The sequence below is a fragment of the Astyanax mexicanus genome, chromosome 1 (assembly GCF_023375975.1).
Source record: "Astyanax mexicanus isolate ESR-SI-001 chromosome 1, AstMex3_surface, whole genome shotgun sequence".
NCBI classification, from domain to species: domain Eukaryota; kingdom Metazoa; phylum Chordata; class Actinopteri; order Characiformes; family Acestrorhamphidae; genus Astyanax; species Astyanax mexicanus.
The window spans coordinates 92,052,409-92,078,722 of NC_064408.1; the positions used below are offsets into that span (position 1 = coordinate 92,052,409).

The following is a 26,314-nucleotide window of genomic DNA, read 5'->3' on the forward strand; positions in this document are numbered from 1 at the left end:
ATATCTGAAGTACTGGATTACTGCATTACTGGAAATAACTGCATAAGATTATATGTATGCACTGTCTATGAGTGGTAGTGTGAAAGACATACAATCTGAAAATCAGTGACACTTACATTTGAAGTTATTACTCCTTTGATGAATCAGATAAAAATAATTTGATTTACAGAAACCGAAAAGAAAATACAAACAGACTTACTTCTACAACAATAACAAACCCACCTTGTTTTAATGCCCACAAGCCAGCTACCAGAGCTCTTGTGTTAGCTCATTATTAAATCCAGCACTAGTGGGTGTCTATTAAACAATAACAGCTAAAAAAAAAGCAGGTGAAATTTTGGTACAGTGTAATGGGTGGGTAAAACTGATCTAGTCTAAGCAATATTAGGTTTGGCATGTGAATTCTAGCTAGAGTGTGCAAAGAGACTGTCCCAAAGCAATGCTATTAGCATCTGGGGGCTCAGTTTCCAATCTGGAAATGGCCTTCAATAAAGCAGCTTTAGCATGGCTTTATACTGCCCAGAGGGATCAATACCAATATGAAAAACCTGGATTCTATTTTAACAGAACCACGCAGACCAAACCGGCTTCATCCTGAATACAAATCAAGTGTTCTGCGACAGACGGGACACAGTCGCCATCTCTCAGAGTGAAAAACATACCTTAAAACTGCACTTTGGGTTAAAGCTGGGATCAGAGCTGTTGTAACTGTGCAGCTGTGCTGCTAAAGCACTGGAATAATATGGGTACAATTACACAGAACAATATGTACAGAGAAAACACTAAACTTGTTGTCTACATAGAGACCCATTGTTTAATCCTTAATAGTAGTGATTTCAGTGCCAGTAGTTATAAAATGAAGATGTAACTCTATTTGGCATGGGCTACAGATAATTCCAACTCTAGCTAATGTTCCACATCTAACCTAATGACAGGGATTAAAAGATGAGTATTGCTTAAAACTAGAACTAGAGAGCTCTAATTTCATTGTAAATAATAGAACATGTGCGTGTAGTATTCACTGGCCTTTTAGAGTTAAGAGGATTATTATGGGGTATTTCTTCTTCAAACTAGACAATTATTGAACAGTTACTGATTTCCAACAAACATGAAGACACCTTGAGACATTAAGACAATTGTCACAAAATGTACCAGCTAAAAACAGCTTGGAAAGCTGCAGCGAGTTAAGTTGGTTGACCAGCTTAAACTCTGACCAAAGGGCATGTCTTTGATTGAGTTGTTTGAACTTGAACAAGCTAAATAACCAATATAATGCATGCTGGTTGACCTGCATGAGCTAGTTAGTTGATTAGCATGACCAGAATGACAAGCAAGAACAAGCTGCTCAACCAGAAAGAACAGCATAACATAGTTGGCTAAATAATGAACCACCTTGGCCATCAAAGACCAGCTTAGACCATCTAAAACCAGCTACCAACAAAAGCTGTTGTTAAGCTGGACTGTTCAGCAGGGTCCTAAGAAGAACATCACATTACATGTCTGGAACAAAAGTAATTGTGCCAAGATTAACTATGCATGAACAAAAACAACAAATGAGGCATTTCTTATCTTAATAATGATCAGAAAGAAGGACAAAAACACCTGTTTATGACACAGTCCACACTGTCCTCCTATTTATTGTGTCTTGTTTAACAGCCCATACTTTTACCTTGTGTACCTTTGAAGTTCTACCTGGAAATGTATTTGAAATGAGTCCTATGGGTCAGTCTTTTTACATTATTATTCCTTTCTCATTTATCATTTGTGTTTCTTCCCTGTGTGTCCCTCAACAATACTCCAAATCTCCAACCTCCAGTAGGCCTACACGCTGTCCAGAGATCAGGACTCTAGGCATGTCTGGACAGCTGAAACTGAAAGCAATGGTCTCCTCAATACTTCATGGTTAAGGCAAATAAGCCACGTATTCAGCAAGATGTGTGACACCAATCATTCTTTCCAATTAAACAGCCATATATGATGAGTACAGGCTTGTACCCAGTAGGTTCCTCAATCAGATCAGAAGAGTTTTTCAAGGCCCAGATTGATAAAGCTATATGTGAACATAGACCCAATCAGTTTTAAGAGAACAGCATGAGTAGACATAACCTACATGTACATTTCTTTGCTATCTTCTTTTGTGCACTATTTGTCAACTATCCACAAAAGTTGTCAAGCCCAAAAGTGGTGGTTCTGTAGCCAGTATGTCTTCAGGTGAGTAGACCTCTAAGCTTATGACCAATCACACATGAGATTTACTACAGATGATCTAAAGTCTTGCTGCTTCAGTTCCTTCTGTAAGGCTACATCCCGGATGTGCAATTTGCTCTCGATAGTATCTCACAAAAAATATATAGTGGTTTTGAGAGAGAGGATAAGAGGATGTTTTTCTTCTCTTGACAAGCTTGCTGAGGATAGGTGACCCCCAATCCTAAATAATCCGTTCTCATCCATCACAGGGTTAAGCTTCTTCAGTGGGCTTTGCTTTGGGATTGAATGCATTTGTATTCTTCTTTGAAGGCTTCCTTCTGGTCAATTCCAAAGACGATGCTTCTGGGATGCAGTAAGATGCGATCGTGTGAATGAAATTTTACAAAACACTCTACTTGTGAAGTCTTCTGCTTCATAAACTGCTTGAGCTTCAGATGCAGCAGTAATAAATTCCTGATTTTAAAGAACATGCACTATAACTTGTTGCAGCTTCTTTCTCAGCAATGGCTAAATAAGAATGGGGCACATTATCTCAAGATTATCTTTTTGTTCTGGGTGGACATTTGCCTCATGTAGCTTCTGCACATTACATTGAAGATCATGTGAAAGGTCTGGTCTTCCTGGCGATAGGTTTGTGGTTTCTGTGTGTCTTAATCCATAGGGATTAATTTAGAACAAGGAGGTATAGGCCAACCCCTGAAAAAACAACCCTATAGCATCATCATTACTCCTTATGGTCTGAGTAACTGTAGTACCTAAAGGCTTCCTGTTTCAATATTGTGAAACATCTAGGACAGACAATATTTCTCTCACTTGTTGCAGTCGCTACCAATGTGGCAGCCTGATACTGGACCACACTGGAATTCAGTTCTTTAGAATGACTGCACTGCTAAATGATTGATTTGATACATCTGTCACACAAAGCCACTGGAGCTAAGCACGATAAAGAAGGAAGCTAACAGCTAATTATTTTACATCATGTAACAGATGCCCATGCTACCATGCTCATGCTAGCTATATGTCATGTCAGCTTTGCTGAGTGATGGGTAAAGTAGTGCCAACACCCAGAAATATCAGGGTCAGTTACACAATCTGAGACTGCACTTGGACTGCTGCTCCACTCAGGAGCCCCTAAAATACCTTATATTCCGCTTACAAACAAAAAGCAATAAAAAAAAAAACATTCTCCACTTGTTTTAGTGAAAGTCAGAAACAATAAAAAGTTGCTTCTGTTATCGCCAATTCTTTTTCATATTGTTTTTGTTGTTGTTTTCGCTTCTATTTGAAGTCTTGGCTTGTTTCATGGAGCTTCTCGCTAACAATCTGCATACAGTTTGGTTGGCCCTGACCTTCTGTCTCCCTCTGTCTCGGTCTGTCTCTTTGTCTCTCTCTCTCTCTCTCTCTCTTTCTCTCTGTCTCTAACTCCCTCTCTCTCTCTCTCTCCCTCTCCAGCACAATGCCTCTCCAGCAGCCTGCTGACAGGCATTGATTTGCTGAGGGGAAATCGAAGCGTCTCATGCTGTTTGCTGCTAAAAAGGAAGCTTTGGGCTTTTGTGACAAACAGTGGCCTGCTGACAAAATGGCGATTGTTATCTTTCATTGAAGTTGGGTATCAAAGGTTGCTGTGTTTGAGAGAATTCTTGTGTTAAAATCTTCCAGAGACACACAAAGTCTTCGTAATTCAGACAGACGCCAGGATGGACAGACAGTGGATAAATGGTTAAATTGCCTTCCCTGCGTCTCAGTGCCTCTGATTGAGTGGTCTCTGGTTTGGAGTATAGTTGAGAATAAGACAAGACAAGACAAACATATTTATCATTCACTTGGAATGTAACCATTTCTTTTAACCCAATGATGTTGTGAACACATAAATACACAGTAGTGAACACACACACACACAGTGTCCTTGTAAGCACACTTGCACTGAGTGGTGGGTAGCCATTACTGTGGCACCCAAGGAGCTGTGAGAGACAAACGCCTTGGAGAGGGGCTCAACAGCGGCAGCTTGACAAACCTGGGTATCAAACCTACAATCCTGTCATAAATGCCTATAACAGTTAAGAAGCCAGCATTTAGAGTGCAAGGTCAGCCATGCTATGGAACCACAGGATCCCAACAGCAGTAGCTTAGTAGACCTGGGTTCCGAACCCACAACCAACGGGAGTAATCACGAGGTAACTGCATGGGCTCCATCCACATGGCTGGGCACTTCAGTCCAGCACCTCAGTCCAGCACAGTTTTCCACAGACATTTTCAGTTACAGCTGAATTCACGCTTTTAATTCCAGAAGCACACTCTTATTTACCTTTTAAAAAGCCATTTAAATGCCTGATAAAAGGGTCGATTACTGTTGTTTTGCTGTTTTCCTCGGGTTTTGAGTGCCCAGCGCTGATTCAGCTGTTGATCGGTCCGGACGCAAGACAGCGCGCGGGTGAGGGCGTGACTAGTGACGTCATGGGCCCTGCATTGTTTAATATTGTGATATATATCGCCGAAAAAGAACATTTGCAATGATTTTTTTTTTCAATATTGTGCAGCCCTAGTAACAAAAGTATTATATCAATAACATATATTTTGTTTTCCTGTACAATAAGGTTATTTAATATTGTATTCTGTTTTTTTGTTGTTTTTGTTGAAAATTTTGCAAAACTGGAAACAGGCACGTGCTTTGGGTTTGTGCACTGTGTCACATCCTGGTCTCGTCTCGTGTCTCTGTGTGTCTTCCCCACGTGACCTATGTCTCCCTGTGTCTCCCGTCTCAGTACCTTTCCACCACTTGTCTCATTTTTAGCTCCGCCCCTTCCCCAGGTGTTTCCTATTCTTGTGTGTTACATGTTACTATAAATAGCACTCCTTTGCCACTTTGTCTCCGTCGGTCTTTGCACCTTCCTACGTTGTCTGTCTTGTCACGTCTTAGCTTTGCCACGTATCGTATTTGCTCTTCTCCACGTTTCTAATTCTTTGTTTAGTTTGTATTATTTGTTTCTCTCTCTTGTTTGTTTATATTCCTTGTTTTGTACATATTTACGCATTTATCCTTTGTATATATTCCCTAGCCCTGTTTTGTACTTATCTGTTTAGTTTAGCTCTTTGTTTGTTTCCCTGTTTGTTTATGTATATATATTTAGTCGTTATTCCCCTGTTTGTTTATTTGTTTATTTGTTATTTATTAAAGTCTTGTTCTTACCCGCATTTAAATCCGCCTCCCGTCTCATCCCCGCGTTACATAAAGACCGACCATATGGATTTTGCGGGTCACCCTTGGGCTGGATGCAAGCTGGCCATCCGTCACGCTCCCTTTGGGACCTCGGTGCAGGATAATCCGAGGCCTCGAGGCCGAAGAAGGCCTCGGTCACTGCGCTCTAAGAGGTCCCAAGATCCGGAGGATTTTCTTGGGGGGGGGGGGGGGGGCTAATGGTTGGGGCCATCGGCCTCGCTCCGAACCGCGAGGTAGGCAAGGCGGGCAGAAACGCGGGCTGTGAGGACTATTTCTGGGATTACGTGGACCTCCTCGCAGCCGCGTCAAGTTCGGAGGACGAGTTCTACTTCCCGACGAGAGCCCGCTTGCTGCCGGCTGCGGAGGCTGTCCTCCACCCGCCTCCCAGGGCGCGCTCCACCTCGGCGGCTCCGCAGCTAGCTTCAGCGGCTAACCAGCTAGCATCTCCGGCGGCTGCAGCTCCAAGCTTCTCCAAGGCTACGCGGCTAACTCAGCTAGCATCTCCGGCGGCTGCAGCTCCAAGCTTCTCCACGGCTCATGTTTCTTTGGCTGCTACGGCGCTCTCCTCTCCGGCTGCAGCGGCACCTGCTTCTCCTACGGCGGCAGATCCAGCCTCCTCGGCGGCCGCCCAGCCGCGCTCCGATGCACTGGACTCTTCCGGCGAACCAGCAGCTCCAGTCCGGCTTTTCGAGGCTCCGAGGGCGGCAGCAGATCTCCGCTCCAAGGTTTCCATGGCTACGGCGGTAACCTGAATACGCTGCGGTGAATTCAAGCCAAGTCTCCGTGCTCTCTCCAGCAGCCCGAGTCTCCACGCAGACACCTACTGCCCAAGGGTCTAAGTCTGTTTACGTGAGTGTTCCTGTGTCAGCGGTGCCTGCCACCACCAATGTTCCTGTACCAGCGGTGCCCACCGACAATGTTTCTGTGCCAGCGGTGCCCACCGCCAATGTTCCTGTGCCGGCGGTGCCCACCGCCACTGTTCCTGTGTCAGCGGTGCCCACCGCCTATGTTCCTGTGCCAGCGATGCCCACCGCCAATGTTCCTGTGCCAGCGGTGCCCACCGCCCAGGTTCCCGTGCCAGCTGTGCCCACCGCCCATGTGCCAATGCCAGTGGTGCCCGACACCGTTCATGTTCCTGTGCCAGCAGTGCCCACCGCCCATGTGCCGATGCCAGCGGTGCCCACCATCCATGTTCCTGTGCCAGCGGTGTCCACTGCCCATGTGCCAATGCCAGCAGTGCCCACCGTCCATGCTCCTATGCCAGCGGTGCCTACCGCTCCAGCGCCGACGCCAGCGATGCTCATCGTCACGCCGCCAGCCCCAGCTGCTCAAGTCGCCGCGCCGTCAGCTCCAGCTGCTCGAGATGCTGCACCGCCAGTTCCTACTGCCCGAGTCGCCGCACCGCCAGCTCCTGCTGCCCGAGTCGCCGCGCCGTCAGCTCCAGCTGCCCGAGATGCCGCACCGTCAGCTCCTGCTGCCCGAGTCGCCGCACAGCCAGCTCCTGCTGCCCCAGACGCCGCACCACCACCAGCTCCTGCTGCCCGAGTTGCCGCGCCTCCAGCTTCTGCTGCCCAAGCCGTCGCGTCGCTAGCGAGGCCCGTCACCACACCCATGCCAGTCCCTGCACCCAGGACTAAGTTTTGCCCTAAGCCCCGTGTGCCCAGGTCTGCCCCAAGGCCCCCGGACTCCAGCCCAAGAACTTTGCCCAGGCTGGCTCCACAAACTACCCCTCTGACTTTAGCCAGTCCTGGGCATCCCCAGGTCTTTCTGGTCCCTGTGTCTCTCCCCGTTTTGGTCCCTGTCTCTGTCCCTGTACCCGTGTCTGTCTCTGTCTCTGTTCCCGTCCCAGTTACAGTGTTAGTTTCTGTCCCTGTTAATGTCCTCGTCCCTGTTCCCATGTCTAGTCCCGTCCAGTCTCAGTCTCCTGTCCAGTTTCCTGTCCAGTCTTCGTCTCCTGTCCAGTTCCCCGTCCAGTCTCCCGTTCTGTCTCCGTCTTCTGTCCAGTCTCTGTCCACCGTCCAGTTCCCTGTCCAGCCTCCGTCCCCTGTCCACTTCCCTGTTCAGTCTCCTAGCCCTGTCCAGTCTCTCGTCCAGTCTCTGTCCTCTGTCCTGTTTCCGTTTCAGTCCCTGGTCTCGTCTCCTGTTGTTCCCGGCCTCTCCCCGCCGCCAGGCCCCGGGGTTCGTTTTTACGCGCCTCGGGAGCTGCGCGTTTAGGGGGAGGCTTCTGTCCCATCCTGGTCTCGTCTCGTGTCTCTGTGTGTCTTCCCCACGTGACCTATGCTCCCCTGTGTCTCCCGTCTCAGTACCTTTCCACCACTTGTCTCATTTTTAGCTCCGCCCCTTCCCCAGGTGTTTCCTATTCTTGTGTGTTACATGTTACTATAAATAGCACTCCTTTGCCACTTTGTCTCCGTCGGTCTTTGCACCTTCCTACATTGTCTGTCTCGTCACGTCTTAGCTTTGCCACGTATCGTATTTGCTCTTCTCCACGTTTCTAGTTCTTTGTTTAGTTTGTATTATTTGTTTATATCTCTTGTTTGTTTATATTCCTTGTTTTGTACATATTTACGCATTTATCCTTTGTATATATTCCCTAGCCCTGTTTTGTACTTATCTGTTTAGTTTAGCTCTTTGTTTGTTTTCCCTGTTTGTTTATGTATATATATTTTGTCGTTATTCCCCTGTTTGTTTATTTGTTTATTTGTTATTTATTAAAGTCTTGTTCTTAGCCGCATTTAAATCCGCCTCCCGTCTCATCCCCGTGTAACACACTGCTGCATGTCCGTGTCCTAAAAATGTAAAATATTATTTATAGAAAATTACAGCATCTTTTGAAAACCGTTAGAGAGTTATCTCTGATGTTAACCTGTCAGACACCTTGCAAAGGCACCACACCAACATGTGTGTGTGTGTTATATGTTGACATTCATCAGCAGTGCTGTTTTCCACAGGTGGTACCATCCCTCTACTGGGAAAAACCATCAATCATCCACACATCACCAACCCCAGCCACTCCGATTTCTGCTTTATTCTACATGTCACAACACACACACACACACACACAATGAAAATGGCCCTCCTCAGACACCACAGACAGACAGTCTCATTCATATATGGTTGATGCGCGTCACTTCTGGAGCGAAGAACATAAATTGTCTCCTCTGAGGTGGCAGGTTTCATCCAGCTGTCTTTTACACACACTCACACACACACTATTCCTTCCATCACTTTGATACTCTTCTCTTTAGCACTGCTGACAGCGCCCTCAGTACGAGTTATAAGGACATTTACACCTGGCCAGGTGATGTGTTGCCTTGGCTCCGGTCTCTTCACTGCAGAACTGATCTCATGAGGCTCTTGAATGGCTCAACAGTTTAAACTCCAGAACCCACCACAGTCAAGGAGGTTATGAGTTCGATCCATGGCTAAGAATCCATGAGAGTTCTTTCTTTGCAAGACCAAGGCTTTTTAGTATCCAAGGCAAAGTTGTGTTCCGGGGGCTCCCCCAATGACTATCGGTTTTACAGCCTTTATTCAGGTTAACTGCAATTAGTTGTGGCACAAAACATCCATTTAATAAAACATTCTTAGCTTTAAACATTATGTTTTGCGTACTGGTCTTTTAATAATAATGCAGCTTTAAGTTGGACTTTAAATAATACAGTATAATAATACAATAATATATAAATAATCAAGCTAAACATTCCGATTGCTGTAAAAAGAAAATCCACCGTCAGTATCTTAAAATGGACGTTAAAAGTGTGAAGAGCAAGCATGTGAATACGACACTTTTTATACTGTCAACAAAAGAAAAAATGTCATTCAGCACTCACAGATTATATTTCTTTACCTGTAAAATCTATCGTGCTCTCATTAAGATTAGCTCTGCTCTTACACAATCTGTCCATTCTTATGTTGTGAAAGTAAGCTGCAGAGAGTTCTGTCCTCTCACGCTTAGAAAGCTGCCAAAAGTCTTCATTCAATCAGAACTGGTAATAGGTGTTGACCAATGAAACTTTTGCTTTTAAAACAGACCCTCTTAAATTTTGGAAGTAAAATAAAACTAAGTGTTCTATTTTAGCAATCTATAGGAGAGCCATCAACCGTGCACAGTACAACTCAATTTGGGGGGGGTCAGTGTGTCTTTGCAATCATAAGGACGCAAAAAATATGCCTTGTGCAGCTCCAAACTCGCAAAAGGCAGTGTCACTTGCCATTCCCTTTAAGAGCCAGGTGCGCTCTGGCGGACTGGAATCTTACCGGTGCAACGCTTCTGCGTTTCTCAGCAGAGGAAACTGACCTGCGCGTTCATGTGCACCTGTTTTTTCCATTGCCAAGATAGCAATACGGCAGAAATTTACCTGAACACACCTGACTTCCAGACCAACACATCTACTGGCTTCAATACAGCTCTGGGAAAAAATAAGAGACCACTTCATGGTGATGCTTTTCCTTGATTTTACCAAATTGAAAAACTCTGGACTGGAATATAATCAAGAGGAAGATGGATGATCACAAGCCATCAAACCAAGCTGAACATCTTGAATATTTGCACCAGGAGTGGCTTACAGTTATCCAAAATCAGTGTGTAAGACTGGTGGAGGAGAACATGCCAAGATGCATTAAAACTGATTCAAAAACAGGGTTATTCCACCAAATATTGAATATTGATATTCTGAACTTTTAAAACTTTATGAATATGAACTTGGGTTTTTTTTGCATTATTTGAGGTCTGAAAGCTCTGCATCTTTTTTGATATTTCAGCCATTTTCTGCAATTAACAAAGTTAATTTCACTCAAACACAGACATATAAATAGCAAAATCAGAGAAAGTGATTCAGAAAATGAAGTGGTCTCCAGAGCTGTATATTCGTAAGCTCCGTTGCTATTTAAACGATGCAGACACAAGGCATGAAAAAAGACGTAAGGCAGGGTGTAAGATAGCAATTAGCATTATAATGCATTTTGCACAGGGTGTACGATAGGGCTCCTATAAAGAGAGTAAATACAGAGTGTAGTAATGAGAGGGAAAAGTTGCAAAAAGCCAGTTATAGAGAATATCCACCATCACAAATCGAGGCATACATATGGACACTGCCCATCACTACGCAACAGAAGAAAAAATACCATTTATTTAATTTTCAATTGAGCCAGACACAACAGAACTGAGTTTTCAACCTCCTCGGGCCCACTATCCAGATTTGAAACAGCAAGTGTGGCAATGTTTGCAGAAAAAGTTGTTCAGTGTTTACTCCCTCCTAAACATCAATAATCTCCCATTCACTCACACAGCCCTTCAGCAAAGCACACAGTAATAAAAATAACAGGATCATTGTGTTTATTGCGTGCTGGAGTAAATTACAGATAGGTCTGTTGCACTGAAGGCCGCATTTACATTTCCAACTACAGTCACTGAGCATAAGAAGCTTCCAAACTGATTATTACACAGCAGTGCAAACTCACTCCGACATGATTAATATTTGCTGTTCCACACGACTGTTAGCAAACCTTTAGAGGCAATATTTCCCCTTGTTAAGAGGCAGAGGTGACAGCATGTCTCATGAATATAAAGTTAGGCACTGACAGAACGCACGAAATTATATTCGCCTTAGCCTTTGTTGGGGGGTAGATGGTCAGTTCAACTTATCTAAGTAACTTGAGTCCAAAGTAAATCTTGTCCAACTGGAGAAGTGCCAAGACGCACTCCAAATGAACAACCAGTACTTCTGGGCCACAAAGGGCCCATATTTTATCGATTTATCTTTTGAAACAGGGGAGTCTGATATAGTATTAAAGCGCCGATAAAGTTTCAGAACAATCTGTTTCCTCACCAGACACGCACATAGAATATCTTTCAAAGTGTCAGAGTTACTGATACGAACAAATTACAATCCATTGAACTAAACCAGACCTGAGTTTAGATTTTTTTTTAAACTGGCCCTAAAGTGCCCTGTATAGTGGCAAAAATAAAAGAAGACCCTTCTTAAAATAAATGATGATGATGTGCTATGTACATAAAGAAATTGCAATAATGTATCATAATGAGTAAACATCTAGGGGTGCCCTTCTGCCCTTCAAGTAGTAAACGGTGATTTATGAAGTGCCTTCTATGCAAATTCTACGAAGAGTGCCCCAAACTGTGCCCTTTCCAGTAGAGAAAATGCAATAATTTGCTAGTTCTCCTAAAGGACTAAATAAGACGTGTAGACCTGTAAATGTCCTCACAATGGGATTAACAGTATTTAATGATATAAGACAAAGTAAAATTTTGTCATTGATGGAACAAAGTTTAAAAACTTATTGCATCATAATCCATCCATTTATGTTTTCAGTTTTAACCACAACCCCATATAGAATGTATTGGACCCATGTCATGCAGGGACCTAGACCTGCACAAATATATTTCATGGATAAAAAATAAGGAATAAAATAAATTTCAAAAATAGGACTGGGGACCTTTTTGTGATTTTTGACATCTGTAGGTCTAACTGCAACTATCACTAAAATTCAGGCTAAATGAACTTATAGTGGAAAATTACATTTTACCCAAATCACATATGAGGGGCATTACATTTATTATACCTTTATTAAGACCTTATTAACAATGTTTATTGTTCTGTAACTAGTGAATAGAAAAATCACTATGTTTTCTGTCACACTTCTAGATCTCCCACCTGCATTTATCAACCCCTCACACTACACTTACCATGATTACTCTGCAAACCAATTAGGAACAGTTCTCACATTTGTCACCAGAGTCCTTCATTATTGTGATTCGCTAGCTTGATCTGTATAAATATCCTACAGTTTGCTGCCGTATTTTGCAAAGTATTGCCAACCTTCTTGTTGTATATTAAGCCTTTTCAATGCTATTGTCTGGTTATTAAATATGAACGTTTGTCCTAGTAGTCCTCCTTGTGGTTTTTGCCCTTTGTTTTTGTTTGCCTAGTTTTATTGGATCTCTGGCTTTTTGACTGTATGTTCTGTTTACAGCAATTGACCAGTCCTTTGAATGGGGCATTTCCTAAATCTCGTATATGTAGGAACTTACTATAAGTATTGCTTGTTTTGTGTTATGTACAGTGTATTGGGTAACAACATTACCAGCCTATAAAAAACTAGGTTTGTTTCTGATCTGGGCAAGCACATCTCACTATAACAATAAGAGTTCTTAAGCACGCCTCTTAATACTAATTTTACCTCCCTATGTTAGACAATTTTAAGTATGTTAGCCTAATGCCATAAATTCTATAAATATCCTAAATGGTAATGATGCTTTTACCAAATGTTTTTTACCACAAGTTCCTGCTTTTGTAATTGGAATTTCACCAAAAACAAATCTGTACACCCCTTACACATGAACACACACACACACACAACACATAATAACAAGACAACTGCAGACCTTTGCTGGAGGAAGCCGATAAAGGGAGCTACGCCTGTACCAGGACCCACCATCACTACAGGCACAGAGGGGTCAGAGGGCAAGTGGAAGGTGTTGCTGATCCGTGACCTCACATAGACCTGAGTCAGAAAACACAAGCAGGAGTGTTTAGTTCAGACCTCTGAAGGCTCTGCAACATCAAACAGAGTAAACATTCCAACTTTAATGCTTAAATGTAATCTTTCCATTTCTATGATATGCCTAATATTTGTGCCTTTAATTGTATCTGTCAAAAATCACATATAAATATATGTACATATGTTGTCACTAACCTTTACATTTTTACCCCAAAAAGAGATTAAATATAATTTAGTTTATATAACCATTTATCAAACTTTCTTTACCCCTGTTCTGATGGCTGCCCATATAAGTGGTCTTGAGTGTAACACTTCTTATAACATCTTATAACATCAGCGGAACAGAGTAGAGATAAACTTCTGGCATTATGTGTTAGTTTTATTTTAGATTTTAAGGGACACACACCTTCCAAAAAATTCCACTTTTGTCTTTCGAGACAGAATATTTTCCCAAAGTCCTGGGTATCATCAAGATTATTTGTTGGCAAATGTGAGATGGACCTTTGTGTTCTTTTTTTTCAGCAGTGTTTTTTTGCCTTGAAACTCTCCCATAGATACCATTTTAGCCCAATCTTTTTCTTATTATTGAATCATCAATACAGACCTTAACTGAGGCAAGTGAGACCTGCAGTTCTTCAAATTTTGTTCTAGATTCTTTTGTGACCTCCTGGATGAGTTGTCCATGCACTTTTTGGAGTAATTTTGGTAGGCCACTCCTGGGAAGGTTCACCAGTGTTTCACATTTTCTACATTTGTGAATATCAGCTCTAACTGTGGTTTGCTGGAGTCCCAAAGCCTTAGCAATATTATTGTAACCTTTTCCAGACTGATGGATCAGTCAATGACTTTTTCTCATCTGGTCTTGAATTTCTTCAGATCAGTTCTATTTAAATGATACCTTGATTCTACAGGTCTGGCAGTAATCAGGCCAGGTTGTGGCTCAGGAAACTCAGTTTTCCAAAAAAAAGTCGATAATCACCATTAATTCAAGGAGGCCACGGATTGGATTGCTTTTTTCCCCTTAATAAACTAAATCATCATTAAAAAATTGTATATTTATATTTTATATTTACTACTATAGTAAATCTTTGGCTGACATTAAAGTTTTTTGATAATTTCAATTACTTTCAAATACTTTTTCAGGGCACTGTATATGAACCATATGGTATGAGAAAGCATTTGAAAAATATGTTTGAAATATTTCTATGCTACATTTGTAAGAGATTATTGCATGATTTTCCATATGGATTCTGGGTACATTCTAGTGATTCTCTACACACAATGAAAGATCAGTGTATGTGCAGTGTAATGATAAATGATTCATTCTAATCATGGTTACACAATCATGTGTCACATCTAGGAGTTCAGATGCAAGAAGCTTAAGTCTTATTAAAAACATAATATTAATAAATAAATAAAAGTCACATTCAGCCCTGCAATAATCATAGCAGCAGAGTATTAGCATGCTTCGGGTATGTGATTATTGTGAACATCATCAGTATAACTGTGCATATTTCCATAACTTCCCTCATAACCTCATAGATAATTGAAATAAATTGAATTACATCCTAACCCCTTACATTACACAAAACCATCAGTAGTTCCAGAAGCGAATTCCTCACTCCTATTACTTAAGAATGACAGAGGCAGTTTTCACTTTTTTTTCAAGTAATTATTATATAATAATCCTTAGGACATAATAAAAAAAAAAGTCACAGAGTTTAAGGGACTACATTGAAATCAGTCACCATGGCGCCTGCAGTGTGCTCCAGCGTTAATGAAGCTTTTTAGACCTGCTGAACACTAGCCTGATTTGTGCTGGTTGAAGTTTTATGTTCAATGATGCATGCGTTGCAGCAGGGCAGACACAGATTAACCATGTTACCCTACGGCAAAGATACAGGCCTTTATTTTATTAATGCTGTAATTTAATGCTGTTTATTAATGCAAAACCAAGTACTGGTTTTGTGCATGATATCAAATAATATTTTAATAAGTGGTTGGTATTATAAAAGCACATGTACTGCTTTGTGATTGGTTGTGCCTCTTAGGTCTGGGGATCCAAAAAATAAAACAATAGTGTCTAACACACTTCAGCTCAGCTGTGCTGAGAGATGCTGGACATACCAAGAACCAAAAATATCCATTTAGAAAATTATATAACTATTGAGATGTATATGCTTGTAATAAGCAAAATAAACTGCCAATGGAGTAAGCTAATTTGTTTAGTAAGAATTCTTAAAATAATACTCTTGAAATTCTTAAATCAAGCAAAAACCCCCAATTTCATATCTTAATTGTGGACACAGGAATCGGAATAACTTGATTGGTGGCTTTTTGTGCTGATTTGGAGTACAATATTTTAAATGAACCTAGTTAAGGTGTCTGTTCCTAAAATAAGCAAAATAATCGTCCACTTACAATGCTTGGTAAGACAACAATTCTTATTTAAGCAGAAAAAAACAAGATAATTTGAAAAGAGATAATTTCACTTGCTAGGATTTAGGTTTTTTGCAGGGGTGCACAAGAAAAGGGTCCAGAAAAGTGTGTGTGGTTGTCATACTCAAACACAACAGTGTTGACACCGCCATCTAGTGGGAGGGAGTTAAACAAAAAAACACTAAATGAACCACTGTCTGACATCAGTTTTCACATGTAACCATGGCTGTTTCAAGGTATTTGGGAGCCCCAAGCAAAATTGATGCCCTCACCCCCTTTGAATGGAGCACCGGAGCCAAAACACATTGCGAAAAACATTGACTAGAACTGAACCGCATCGGCTAGAATGCAACACACATGCATTTGGTGGAATCGAGCCTTTAACTTCTGCTTTCATGTGTCCGTGCCTCTGGGTTGCTTTGCAGTTTAAACCGCAAAAGGCGGGAATGTGTGGCCGGCTCAGCGGACCAATCACAGCTTCTGCTCTCTGTGTAACACGTAGTTGGATTTCTGGGGAGGAGCATCTCGGCCCATAGTGCAGGATATAACGGGTCCAGGGCACAGATAGGCTACAGTGTACTATGCCGAAGTATAATTTCACCAGAACCTTGGGGGCTGGCTATTGCAATTCTTAACGAGTTGTTGTCTTTGAATGGTTTGCTTGCTTTGTTGCAACAGGCCTGAATGTAACCTAACTGAAAATCAATACTGTAATATTGAAAATTGAGAAAAGAATATTGTGATTCTTTGATATATATCAATATTTTCTCACACCCCTTACCTTGACTGCAGTCTAGGCTTTGGAATGCAGCTTTTGTTTGAGTATGACAACTATCCAACTTCACTGAAGACTGACCCTCCAGCTTTTAAACAATGCACCCATGTTCAAGATATTATTACTCTAGTTCTTAAGCAGCTTCGTTTATTCTTCTACTATTTTTTTTGTAAAGATGCTTTTACTTTTTTTCTGTGGCTCTCTCTATTTTACTGCAGTAAAATAATATTACAGGAGAATCAACTTCCTCTACTCTGCACAGCTCTGAATATTAAACAACTGCAACACACCAACCAACTTGCTTGCAGGGGCGATTTGCATATCACAGTGGTAAAGTAGACAAACTTCACAGTTCTGACCACAACAGCCTTAAGCTACATTTAGACAACAACTTAAACCGTTTAACCCTGTAATATGAACATAACCATACATCCCGTTATGATAACCAACATAAGCTAATTAGTTCATATTTCTCCTCTAACTGTGAGAAGCTAATCGTGGGTGTTCCACCCTGAGAACGAGCCCTTTCTTACTCTCTCTCTCTCTCTCTCTCTCTCTCTCTCTCTCTCCTCCTGTCTCCCTCTCTTTCTCTCTCTCCAAAGCTTGTACCTAAAGGGCTCTGGAACAAATCAAACCAGGCCTGTGATTTGCCATGTTTCTGCTTTAGGGAAAAACTCTGAGCCAGAGGATTCATTACGGCTCTCGAGGAAGAGGGAGGACGAGCTGGCCCAAGGTCAAACTCCGAGTGCACTCACCTTGGGTAAAGCTGAACAGTCTGCAGTCTTTTTCGCAGCCGTGATCGTCCCACAGGGCTGCAGGATGGGCGAGACATGGTGTACTAGCCAACCTGTACACAGCCCTGTCCTTTCGGGATGCTCTGCACAGGCCGGGAACTCCACCACGCTGAACACAAAGTGAACTTTTCCAGGGTGGCACAGACTGGAGCTACACAGTCACACACAAACAGATGAAAAAAACAAATAAAAACCTGGAACAATTACAAAGAGGTATTTTAATGCATAACTATTATTATTCAATTTTAATATAAAATAAAAAAAAAATCCAGCATGAATCTGTAAGGTATAAGTTTTGACCATCTGATAACTGTTTAATAATAGACTGAATAATAGTTGTGTAATCGTTTTAATCCAATATGAATGCAGAATGAATGTACACTGCATGAAGTTTTTCACATAATATAAAAAAATAGAAGGACCAAAACCAGTATGTCTCTGCAGAGTGTGTAGCTTTAACAATCTGACAACAATAATGAATCTGCATTGTGTTTAGTTACACAGTTTAACATTAATAATTGTGGAGGGCTTTGAATCCAGTGTGAATTTGTTGTATGTTTAATGTTAACATATTTCAACAACATTTTGAAAGCAATACTTGTAGTGTAATTGACATCCAGTATAAATATATGGTGTGCAGATCTACAATTTATTGGTAACAATTGTTTTTAATTGATTTTAATCCAGTATGAATCTGAAGTAATAAATGTATTGATGTATAGATACGTGATTGCCACCCAGCAAGAATCTGTATTGTTGTAGGTTTACAGTCTAACAGCAATGATTGTGGATGGATTTGAATCCAGTATGAATCTGAAATGTGTTTACATTTACAGTCTAGCAGTAATAATTATGGATGGATTTGAATCCAGTATGAAACTAAAACGTGTTTACATTTACAGTCTAGCAGTAATGATAGTGGATGGATTTGACTCCAGCATGAATCTAAAACCTGTTTACATTTACAATCTAACAGTAATGATAGTGGATGGATTTGAATCCAGTATGAATCTGCAACGAGTAAACATTTACAGTGTAACAGCAATAATTGTGGATAGATTTGAATCCAGCATGGATCTGAAATGTGTTTACATTTACTGTCTTTCAGATTTAAATACTGGATTTAAATCCAGTATGAATCTGAAGCTTGTGTACATTTACAGTCTAGCAGTGATAATTGTGGATAGATTTGAATCCAGTATGAATCTGAAACCTGTGTACATTTACAGTCTAGCAGTAATAATTGTGGATGGATTTGAATCCAGTATGAATCTGAAACGTGTTTACATTTATTGTCTAGCAGTAATAATTGTGAATGGATTTAAAAACTAGTATGTCCTGTTAATCCTGTTAATCTTGTATGAATCCGCAGCGTGTGTAGGTATACTGCTCATCAGTAATACGTGTGGAGGGAGCTGAATCCAGTGTGAGTCTGCAGAAGGTTTGTTTTGCAATCTTCCAATAATCGTTTACAAGGGAATTGAGGTTTACAATTTTACTGTAATAAATTACAACACATTTTTTTTGCAAGAACACAAATGAACTGTCCAGTCAAATCCCAACAAATTACAGTACACAGCCTCCTTTTAATAAACCAGCCCAGCTGCGATAAGGCAAGAAGTTATGAACCTGTATGTAATGATATGTGTAGTCTATCTGGACTACACACATCATTATCTTTTCCTCAGTGGTCAGTCTAGTTCTGGGGAACCCTGCCGACCGAACATTAATATTTTAGTGCCCTAATGTTGCTGCTCAGGAAATAAAAGCCCTACCAGCATCATTACACTCAGTCACGACCATTAGTCTAGACACAAAGCCTCTCGCAGGCCAAGGAGATGTGCAGTGTGTCACGCTGCTCTGAAAGCAGCATCCTTACATTTACTTGCATTTGATAAGAATGAATGGCTCCTGCTCAACATACAGCAAGCTTCACAGTTTAAAGTGCTAGGTCTGCCAAAAACCCAATTTACACATTTTCCCACACTGTGGACCAAATTCAGTCAATCACCCAAAACTTGTTTGGGGTCTGAGTCTTTAGTTTCCTTTTAAATACACATTAGCATAAAGAAAAATGCATGCCTAAATTATCACATACTTCAAACTGCAAATTGACTTGCTTATGTTGTGTCCAACACTGTATGGCTCACGGGTATATGCTGTGAAGTGAATTTATTTCAGACCCAGATTATATAAAGCACAACCACATAAGCAAGCAATAACTTATTTCCACATGACTAAAAGAGGGTGTGTGATAATAATACAATTTGGGATATTCAGTCAAAAATGTAAAAAAAAAAAACTAACTAATCAATACTCAACCAAATTAGTAAAATATTTTTAATATTGTTCTGAAATTGCCTAAAATACACGCAGGCTATAACATTTATTCAGTATTGGAAAAGTGTCAAATCTAATGAAAACATGCAAAAAAAAAAAAAGTTTGGTATTTTGTATTCAGCCTTCATTTAATTTTTGTTTTTGGAAAAAGAAACTATAAAAACTTTATTTCAGTCCATCCCTACATAAAGTCATAAACACAACCTAACAGTATATCTCCATTTTTAGAGAGGCTTTTTTATAGTTTAAATTAATGTAGAAAATGTCAAACATACAATTACACTGTCTCTTAACCCCTTTTAAATTTAAACCTTCACATCAAAGGGTCATTACAGTTTTAAAGGGAGCAAACTTTTCTTTGCTTCTGTAAATAATGACCTAAAACCTAAATTCTATTCAGATTCCGAATATAGACACAGGTGTTTAAAAGGAGGCCTATTTACCTTGCAGCTGAGTAGGCTCTGGGCTGAAGCTTCGGTAAATGTTCTGTAATAAAAGAGAGAAAAGAGCTCAGATGGTGATCTATATATCTTTATTATATAAAATGGAGATGTTAAGGACATATAACATTTCTTAAGCTTAGCCTTCTCATTCAGTTCTAACTCAGATGGAGTTGCTGGAAGCGAGTCTGAAAGCAGATGGAGACAGTACATGACCTTTGTTCCATTTAAAGTCTTTTGTAGGTTGGTTCCACTGCTGAATGCATTTCATATTCACAGGTTCAGGAACGCATGTATTAGAAAGTCTCCAGTGTCCTCGCTGTGTACTTGTGAGATGAACAGTGTTTTTGGCCGACTTTACCTACAGCATGAAGGTTGAACTTTTTGCCAATTCATTCTCTGGTGTTCTCAGATGGGGTTGAATGAACTTGAGAGAAAGGTACATTGCAATATTTTAGGTTTTAATATTAAATATTAAGGTCATGCTTTCAGACAGGGCACATGAATTGGTGTGGAAAAATGTTGTCATACTCCTCTCTGCAGGATTTGTATTTGGAGATTCGGATCAGCCAGAGCATCTTAGTGACCAAGCCACTCCAAAATATTTAAATGAATTTGCCCTGATGCTTCAAATGTTTGAGAACTAACCCAACTGTGCCTACACTTCACATCACATTACCACCACCATGTTTGACTGCTGGTAAAATAAAATAATAGTGTTTGTTTTGTGGCAGATGTAACAGAATTCTGGCCTATAAATATTCCTCTTTAATTTTACAATTCCTTTTTAATTCAAATATTAAAACAAAATATTTGACAGTGCTGCATTGACAGTCCACAATAAATTTTAAACTAACCAAAGTGTGCTGACCTTATAAAATAATCTAAGAAAAATCTAAATATTGGAATGCATGTCTACTGACTCACTAATCAGACCAACTACATAAACATAGAATTTTGGTACTGAATTGCAGATATTATTAATACTCTGTTTTGAAGTTTTTTAGTTTCTACAATTACCAAGAAATGAAGTTTAATACCTAATCCTTATTTCAGACAAATTTAAATAGCAGAGTTAAACTGATATTTGGTTAACCATAAGGATGGAAGGAAACAACCTTGTGCTAACTGCAGGAAATTTTTTATAAGATTTCTACTTTGCAACCAGCCAATAATTTAGAGAATCATGTGATATAAACCTCAAACAACCTGCTGTGGCTTTTTGTGGAGATGGAGCCACTTTTCTGGCAAAATGGACCATTGTTTTTATGGTTTCTAATAGTTCTGAGAACTCTGAGAACAGATTGAAAGGCTAATGAACCATGGATATGGTAATAGCAAAGGTGCTTGTGAACATATCTACGCTGATGGGTGTTGTAGACTGTAAGTGAGGTGTGATCAGGTAAATTTCTGGCGTATTGCTATCTTGGCAATGGAAAATGTATGTTTTGTGTGTGGGACCACAGCCACGTGTTTACTCATTCAGACATTCCGAGAACATCTGTGATTTGTCCCAATACCCAGAGTTCACTATAAAACATCCAACATCTCAATTGTGTTTTCATATGAGTATTATGAAGGATAATGCTGTGATAACTAATAATAAATGTCACTGTGCCGTTTCATAGCAAGGGATTTGTGCAGTGCAGTGCAGGTGCTATATACAGCTCTAATTTTAATTGGCCAATAATGAAAACAGCACTGATGCAGGTGTTTATTAATTGTAATTAGGTTTTACCAGTCCATGTTAGGCAGGAGTCTGTTTACCCCCCCCCAACCACACGCTTCAAGTTCAATCTAAACTGCACCATATGTGAGTGCTGAGGGTCTCCAACATCACCAATGAATTACAATTAAGGATTAAATATTCTGAGCAGCTGTTGTAAATCAAGGCTCCTCTTCATTGAAAGGGAATCCAATAAATAGCACATGGCGTTTCGTCACTCATCATGGCTGTTTCCCCTTGAGCAGTGGCATTAACTTTAAAGGAATCATTTGGTGAAAAACAGGTTTGACAGTGGCCCCCCAACCCCCACCCCAAATGCAGTTCATCAGCCAACACATGTTTGGTGTTTGAGGTTTGCATTTGTACATTTCTGCTGGAGCTACAAAGCTTAAAATCTAACAAGCTAACAAATTCTGGACGCATATACAACAATAATTAGCATGGTGCTAACTGCACACCTAAAACAACCAATAATCAACTGAGTTCAAAGACTGATCTACTGTATAAACATGTGCTCTTTCTCAATGTGCGTTCTTGTGTGTTTCTGTGCCCGTGTGTTTTGAACGAAGTAATCTTCTGCTGCCCAGGATGCATTCCATTATTTACAAATATATTTATACCAACAATGGTTAAAGTTCCCCATATGTCTTCTTGCTCTGCCCCCAAAACCGAGGATGCTTAGGTTGGTGACTGACTAAGAAAAACAGAAATACACAACATTCATATTGAATTTAACACTGACATGATGGCAAATGACAATATTTAGACCTAAAATCATACGCTTTTTAGTTCTTGAATTTTAAATAAACAGTGCTTAAGTAAATGGTAATAAAGTTGAGTAAAAATCTTTGTTTGTCTATTTTATGTTTGATACAATTATTCATGGTTTGTTCTGATATGTCATTACATTACGTTTGGCAGACGATTTTGTTCAAAGCGACTCACAATAATGATGTACATATAATAATAGAAGTTTAAGGTTAAGAAAAAAAAATTTAGACAGGGCCTAAAGGAGGTCAAATGGAAATAATGAGATAGAGGAGTGAAGGAGGGGAAGAAGGAAATGAGGTTAGTAGTTAGTTTGTTAGAGGTGTTATGAGAGTTAGTGACCTTTGAAGAGCTCTGTCTTCAGGAGTGTCTTAAAGATAGCGAGAGATTCTCCTGATCTGGTAGTGGATATGTCTTTAGCTAAGCTGGTTAGCTTTGGATAACAGGGTGGATTTTATAGCCTGCAGTACTGTCATTTAAGCCTCTGGGGTCTAAGTGTATTTTCTTGATTTTTGCACACGTTTTTAAATTATGCCTTTAAAGGCAATTGTATATACCATAATATCCATATGTAGCATATTAACATTTTAAAACAGTCTCAGCTCGCTTAATAATGAGGTCTCATGTGAACTAGAGCAAGTGTTAAGAGATAATCTGGCCCTAAACTGAAAAATCTGAATTTTAGTGATCATTTTCTGGCTTTGTGTGGTTCATTCATGCTGCTCTTAGTGAGCATTACCTGAATAGAAGTATCCAGACTCTCCATTAAAATTCCTTTGCTCCTTACTTTCCAAACAAATAAAAAAAATCACTTTTGCAGTGTGTTTTCCTGCAAACTGAAACTGCATTGAAAAAATAAAGACTACATGTATACCTGGTCACTTAATGCATCCTGAGTATCAGCATATTATCTGGATAAGGCCAAACATGAAAACACACAACAATGTATATATAAAATGCAAGTGTAAACATACTCAAGGTGGTTTTAAAAATGATTACTCAACCCACTTCAGGAGGCGGTCTGAAATGCATTTGAGTCATGTTATAGCAATGTGAACACATCCATCTCTCCAACAACCAAAATTTCTCCCAATACTACTAAAAATATCTGTCGTGGAACAAATAGATTAGCATATTTCATCCCAAACAGCAATTTGTTTTCAGTCTGACTAACTAGAGACGCTTCTGATTACTAAGTGGCACACAATCACACTGTCAGGAACAACATCTACTACAATTCTATTTGAGATCACTGAACAACTAGACTTAATTCTATAGCTAAAGAACCCTTTTAAAACAACAACTAGATAAATAGAGCTCTCATAAAATGATCATAATTATGTCTAAAATATTTCATCAAGAGCTATGAAGCCACTCTGGCCCACTGCTCTCATCTAATGAACTTTATAGTGCCCTAAAATAATCTAACAAAAGACCTCAGAGCCTAAAAATAGTGGACAATGCAGCAGACTTTCAGCAATGCCATCTGGTCTATAAAAATGGAACAGGCAGCACAGAGCTCCACTCTGTGCAACTAATGCCACTTACGGCCAATTTTGGTGTGCTATAGAGCTGAGGCACATTTACACTGGGGTGCAGATGATATAACCTTGTTCATGAGCATTCTTGCTGCAGAAGTGTTTTTGTAAACAATGATCTTTATTGTGTGTTTCAGAAACAGGTAGACCAGTATTAAATAGACGTGCATCCACTTCCAACAGAAAGTTAATTCCCCCGAGTCTCCTGAAGAAGTGAGGAGAGCTGATGTTGGCTTCATTTACTAGGGATCTAGTCATGTGTGTGATTTTACTGCCACCTTGTGGACATTTTTGAAAGTTATCAGGCACAGTTTAGCCCTTGTGCAGTGAAACATCAGTGAGACGACTGTGAGAAAGCCTTAATGTTTCAGCAAATGTTTACTGTCACTCGGCACCACGCCAGCAGGAAGCAGTGTGTAGTTGGAGTACTGGATCAGACTGTTTCAAGCAATACAGAGAGCAGCAGCACTTACAGACTGACTACCATGTTTCCCAGAGAGTTAGACTTGCTGCATTTGAGTTGGTGTGCGTAACTTATCTACAAGTGAGTCGCCAATGACTACTAAATTTTTGTGTGTGTAGAATTTACAGTTACCGTATTTTTCGCACTATAAAGCACACCAGATTATAAGGCACATTATCAATAAACGTCTATTTTCTGGTCTATGTTCATATACAAGGCACACTGGATTATAAAGCATATTATGTGAGACTAGTAAGGAACAGGGGTGACACCATGTTTTCCTTCTAATTCAGCAGGTCTCGCTGCTGGGTGGCGAGAACTGTAAAGCTAAGCTAAGTTAGGTAAACAAAACTTTATTTGTAAAAAAAAAAAAACATTTCTCTCCTGAAAACAGTTTACTTGGTGAGTAAAGTGTTTCTGTTTACTTACAGTAAACTCAGATTTTCAGATTTCCACTAAGGCTGTGTGCAACAGAATTAGCATTAGCAGCTAACCGTTAGCGCTAGCCGTGGTTAGCGCTAGTAAATGCTGCCAGACAGCGCTACACTGAGGAACTCTGAATGTTCCAGTAAGCCAGGGTGATGATAGCTAGCGGTTCATCTCATGTAGCATGTTTTAATATGGTAAACACGCAGACTACAGTCCAATATACTCCCCTCTGAGCGGTGGAAGACCTAGCGCTTAGCGTGGTTAGCGGATATTATAAGATGCACTGATGATTTTTGGGAAAGTTAAGATTTTAAGTGCGCCCTATAGTGTGAAAAATATGGTAATTACATTTATATGATGAGACAAACACAGCTAATGTTTTCAGTGTGTGATTAGGTTAGTTGACTTCGCAACACATGTATGTGAGTTAAGTTCTATAATTCAATTGTTAGTGACTCATTTAAGCCTCATGTAATTTCTTAGTTTTGTTATAGACGACACACTAAACAACTGTGAACAACAATATTGTCTTCCCACAATAAATTGTGAAGTAACACACTCTCTCTCTCTCTGCGCTTCTCTAACCGGAATCACACTGCTTCACAACTTCAAAAACTCAACCTGAACAACACGTAGCATCTAGCAGGGCCCGCACAACAACCTATGAACTTATCCTCTTCAGGTCTGACCCTCACAGAGTCTCAGAAGCCATTTATTTGAGTGTCTCAAAGCAGAAATTCTGAGGCAGTACGTTTGGCCCCTGAGGGCCGTGCGGGTCCAAAATTTGACATAGGGGCTCAGTGGAGCAGAGATGCTTGATGACATATTAGAGAACTGAACCCCTAGGTGGGGGTTGAAACAGGAAGTAGCTTCCCTTACATTCTACAGTCATGAATACTGACATATGGAGTGACCTTTCTAAGCCCTGTCCACAACCCATTTTGAAATAATGTTGAATAGTACTGTTGAATGTTTGTAAAGTGGTATGAAGTTGGGGAGGTCTGGGGAGGTGCCCCAACCTGGGGGATTTAATGGCTTGTGCATCTAAGTGCCCTAAACAACATAGTGAAATGTGAAGTTGATGTGATCTATTTAAGCCGTGTTCTAAAATCGTAAATTTGGAATTGTGATAGCCGTGGAAACGCATGCCCAAAGTGTAATTACGGTTCATAGCTGCAGACACATAGCTATTTTATTAAATGCAAGAGATGTGCATCCAGACGGGACTATGGCGTTCAGCAAAAAACAGTAGGTAAATCAGCTTGTAATTTTCTGAGAGGACGTCTTAGAAAAACACATACATGATCGTTCTAGACGAGAATAAAATAACAGAGGACCCCCCATAAAAGAGAAAATTACACCAGGATCACCTGAGAAACTAATCCCGTCCGGATAGGGCTTTATTTGCTGAATGGTAATAAGTGAGATGCGTACAAATTAAGTTTGTTAAGGTGGACAACATATACAAAAGTCACACATTTACAGCCTTTCTAAGGTGTGTCCAAAACCCATATATCATATGCCGACCTTTTGCATGGAAGTATGAACAAAGTTGATGTTTCATTTTCTGTAATGTTGGTGTCACTCTAGGAAAACTCATTACATTTAATTCTAAAAAAAGATATCCTCAAATCTACTACAGCAAATAAAACTTTT

At 40.3% G+C, this 26,314-nt stretch overlaps 1 protein-coding gene across 2 annotated transcripts in view; it reads right to left on the minus strand.

Moving 5' to 3' along the window:
- Positions 1-26,314, minus strand: part of mtrr (5-methyltetrahydrofolate-homocysteine methyltransferase reductase) — a 51,377-nt gene that overhangs the window by 14,336 nt on the left and 10,727 nt on the right. For both annotated transcript variants that reach the window (XM_007254763.4, XM_049485534.1), the window contains 3 exons: positions 19,738-19,780; positions 16,916-17,105; positions 12,831-12,949 (listed from right to left, as the gene is read on the minus strand). In XM_007254763.4, the coding sequence (XP_007254825.2) occupies positions 12,831-12,949; positions 16,916-17,105; positions 19,738-19,780 (352 nt within the window). The remainder of the gene's footprint in view (positions 1-12,830; positions 12,950-16,915; positions 17,106-19,737; positions 19,781-26,314) is intronic.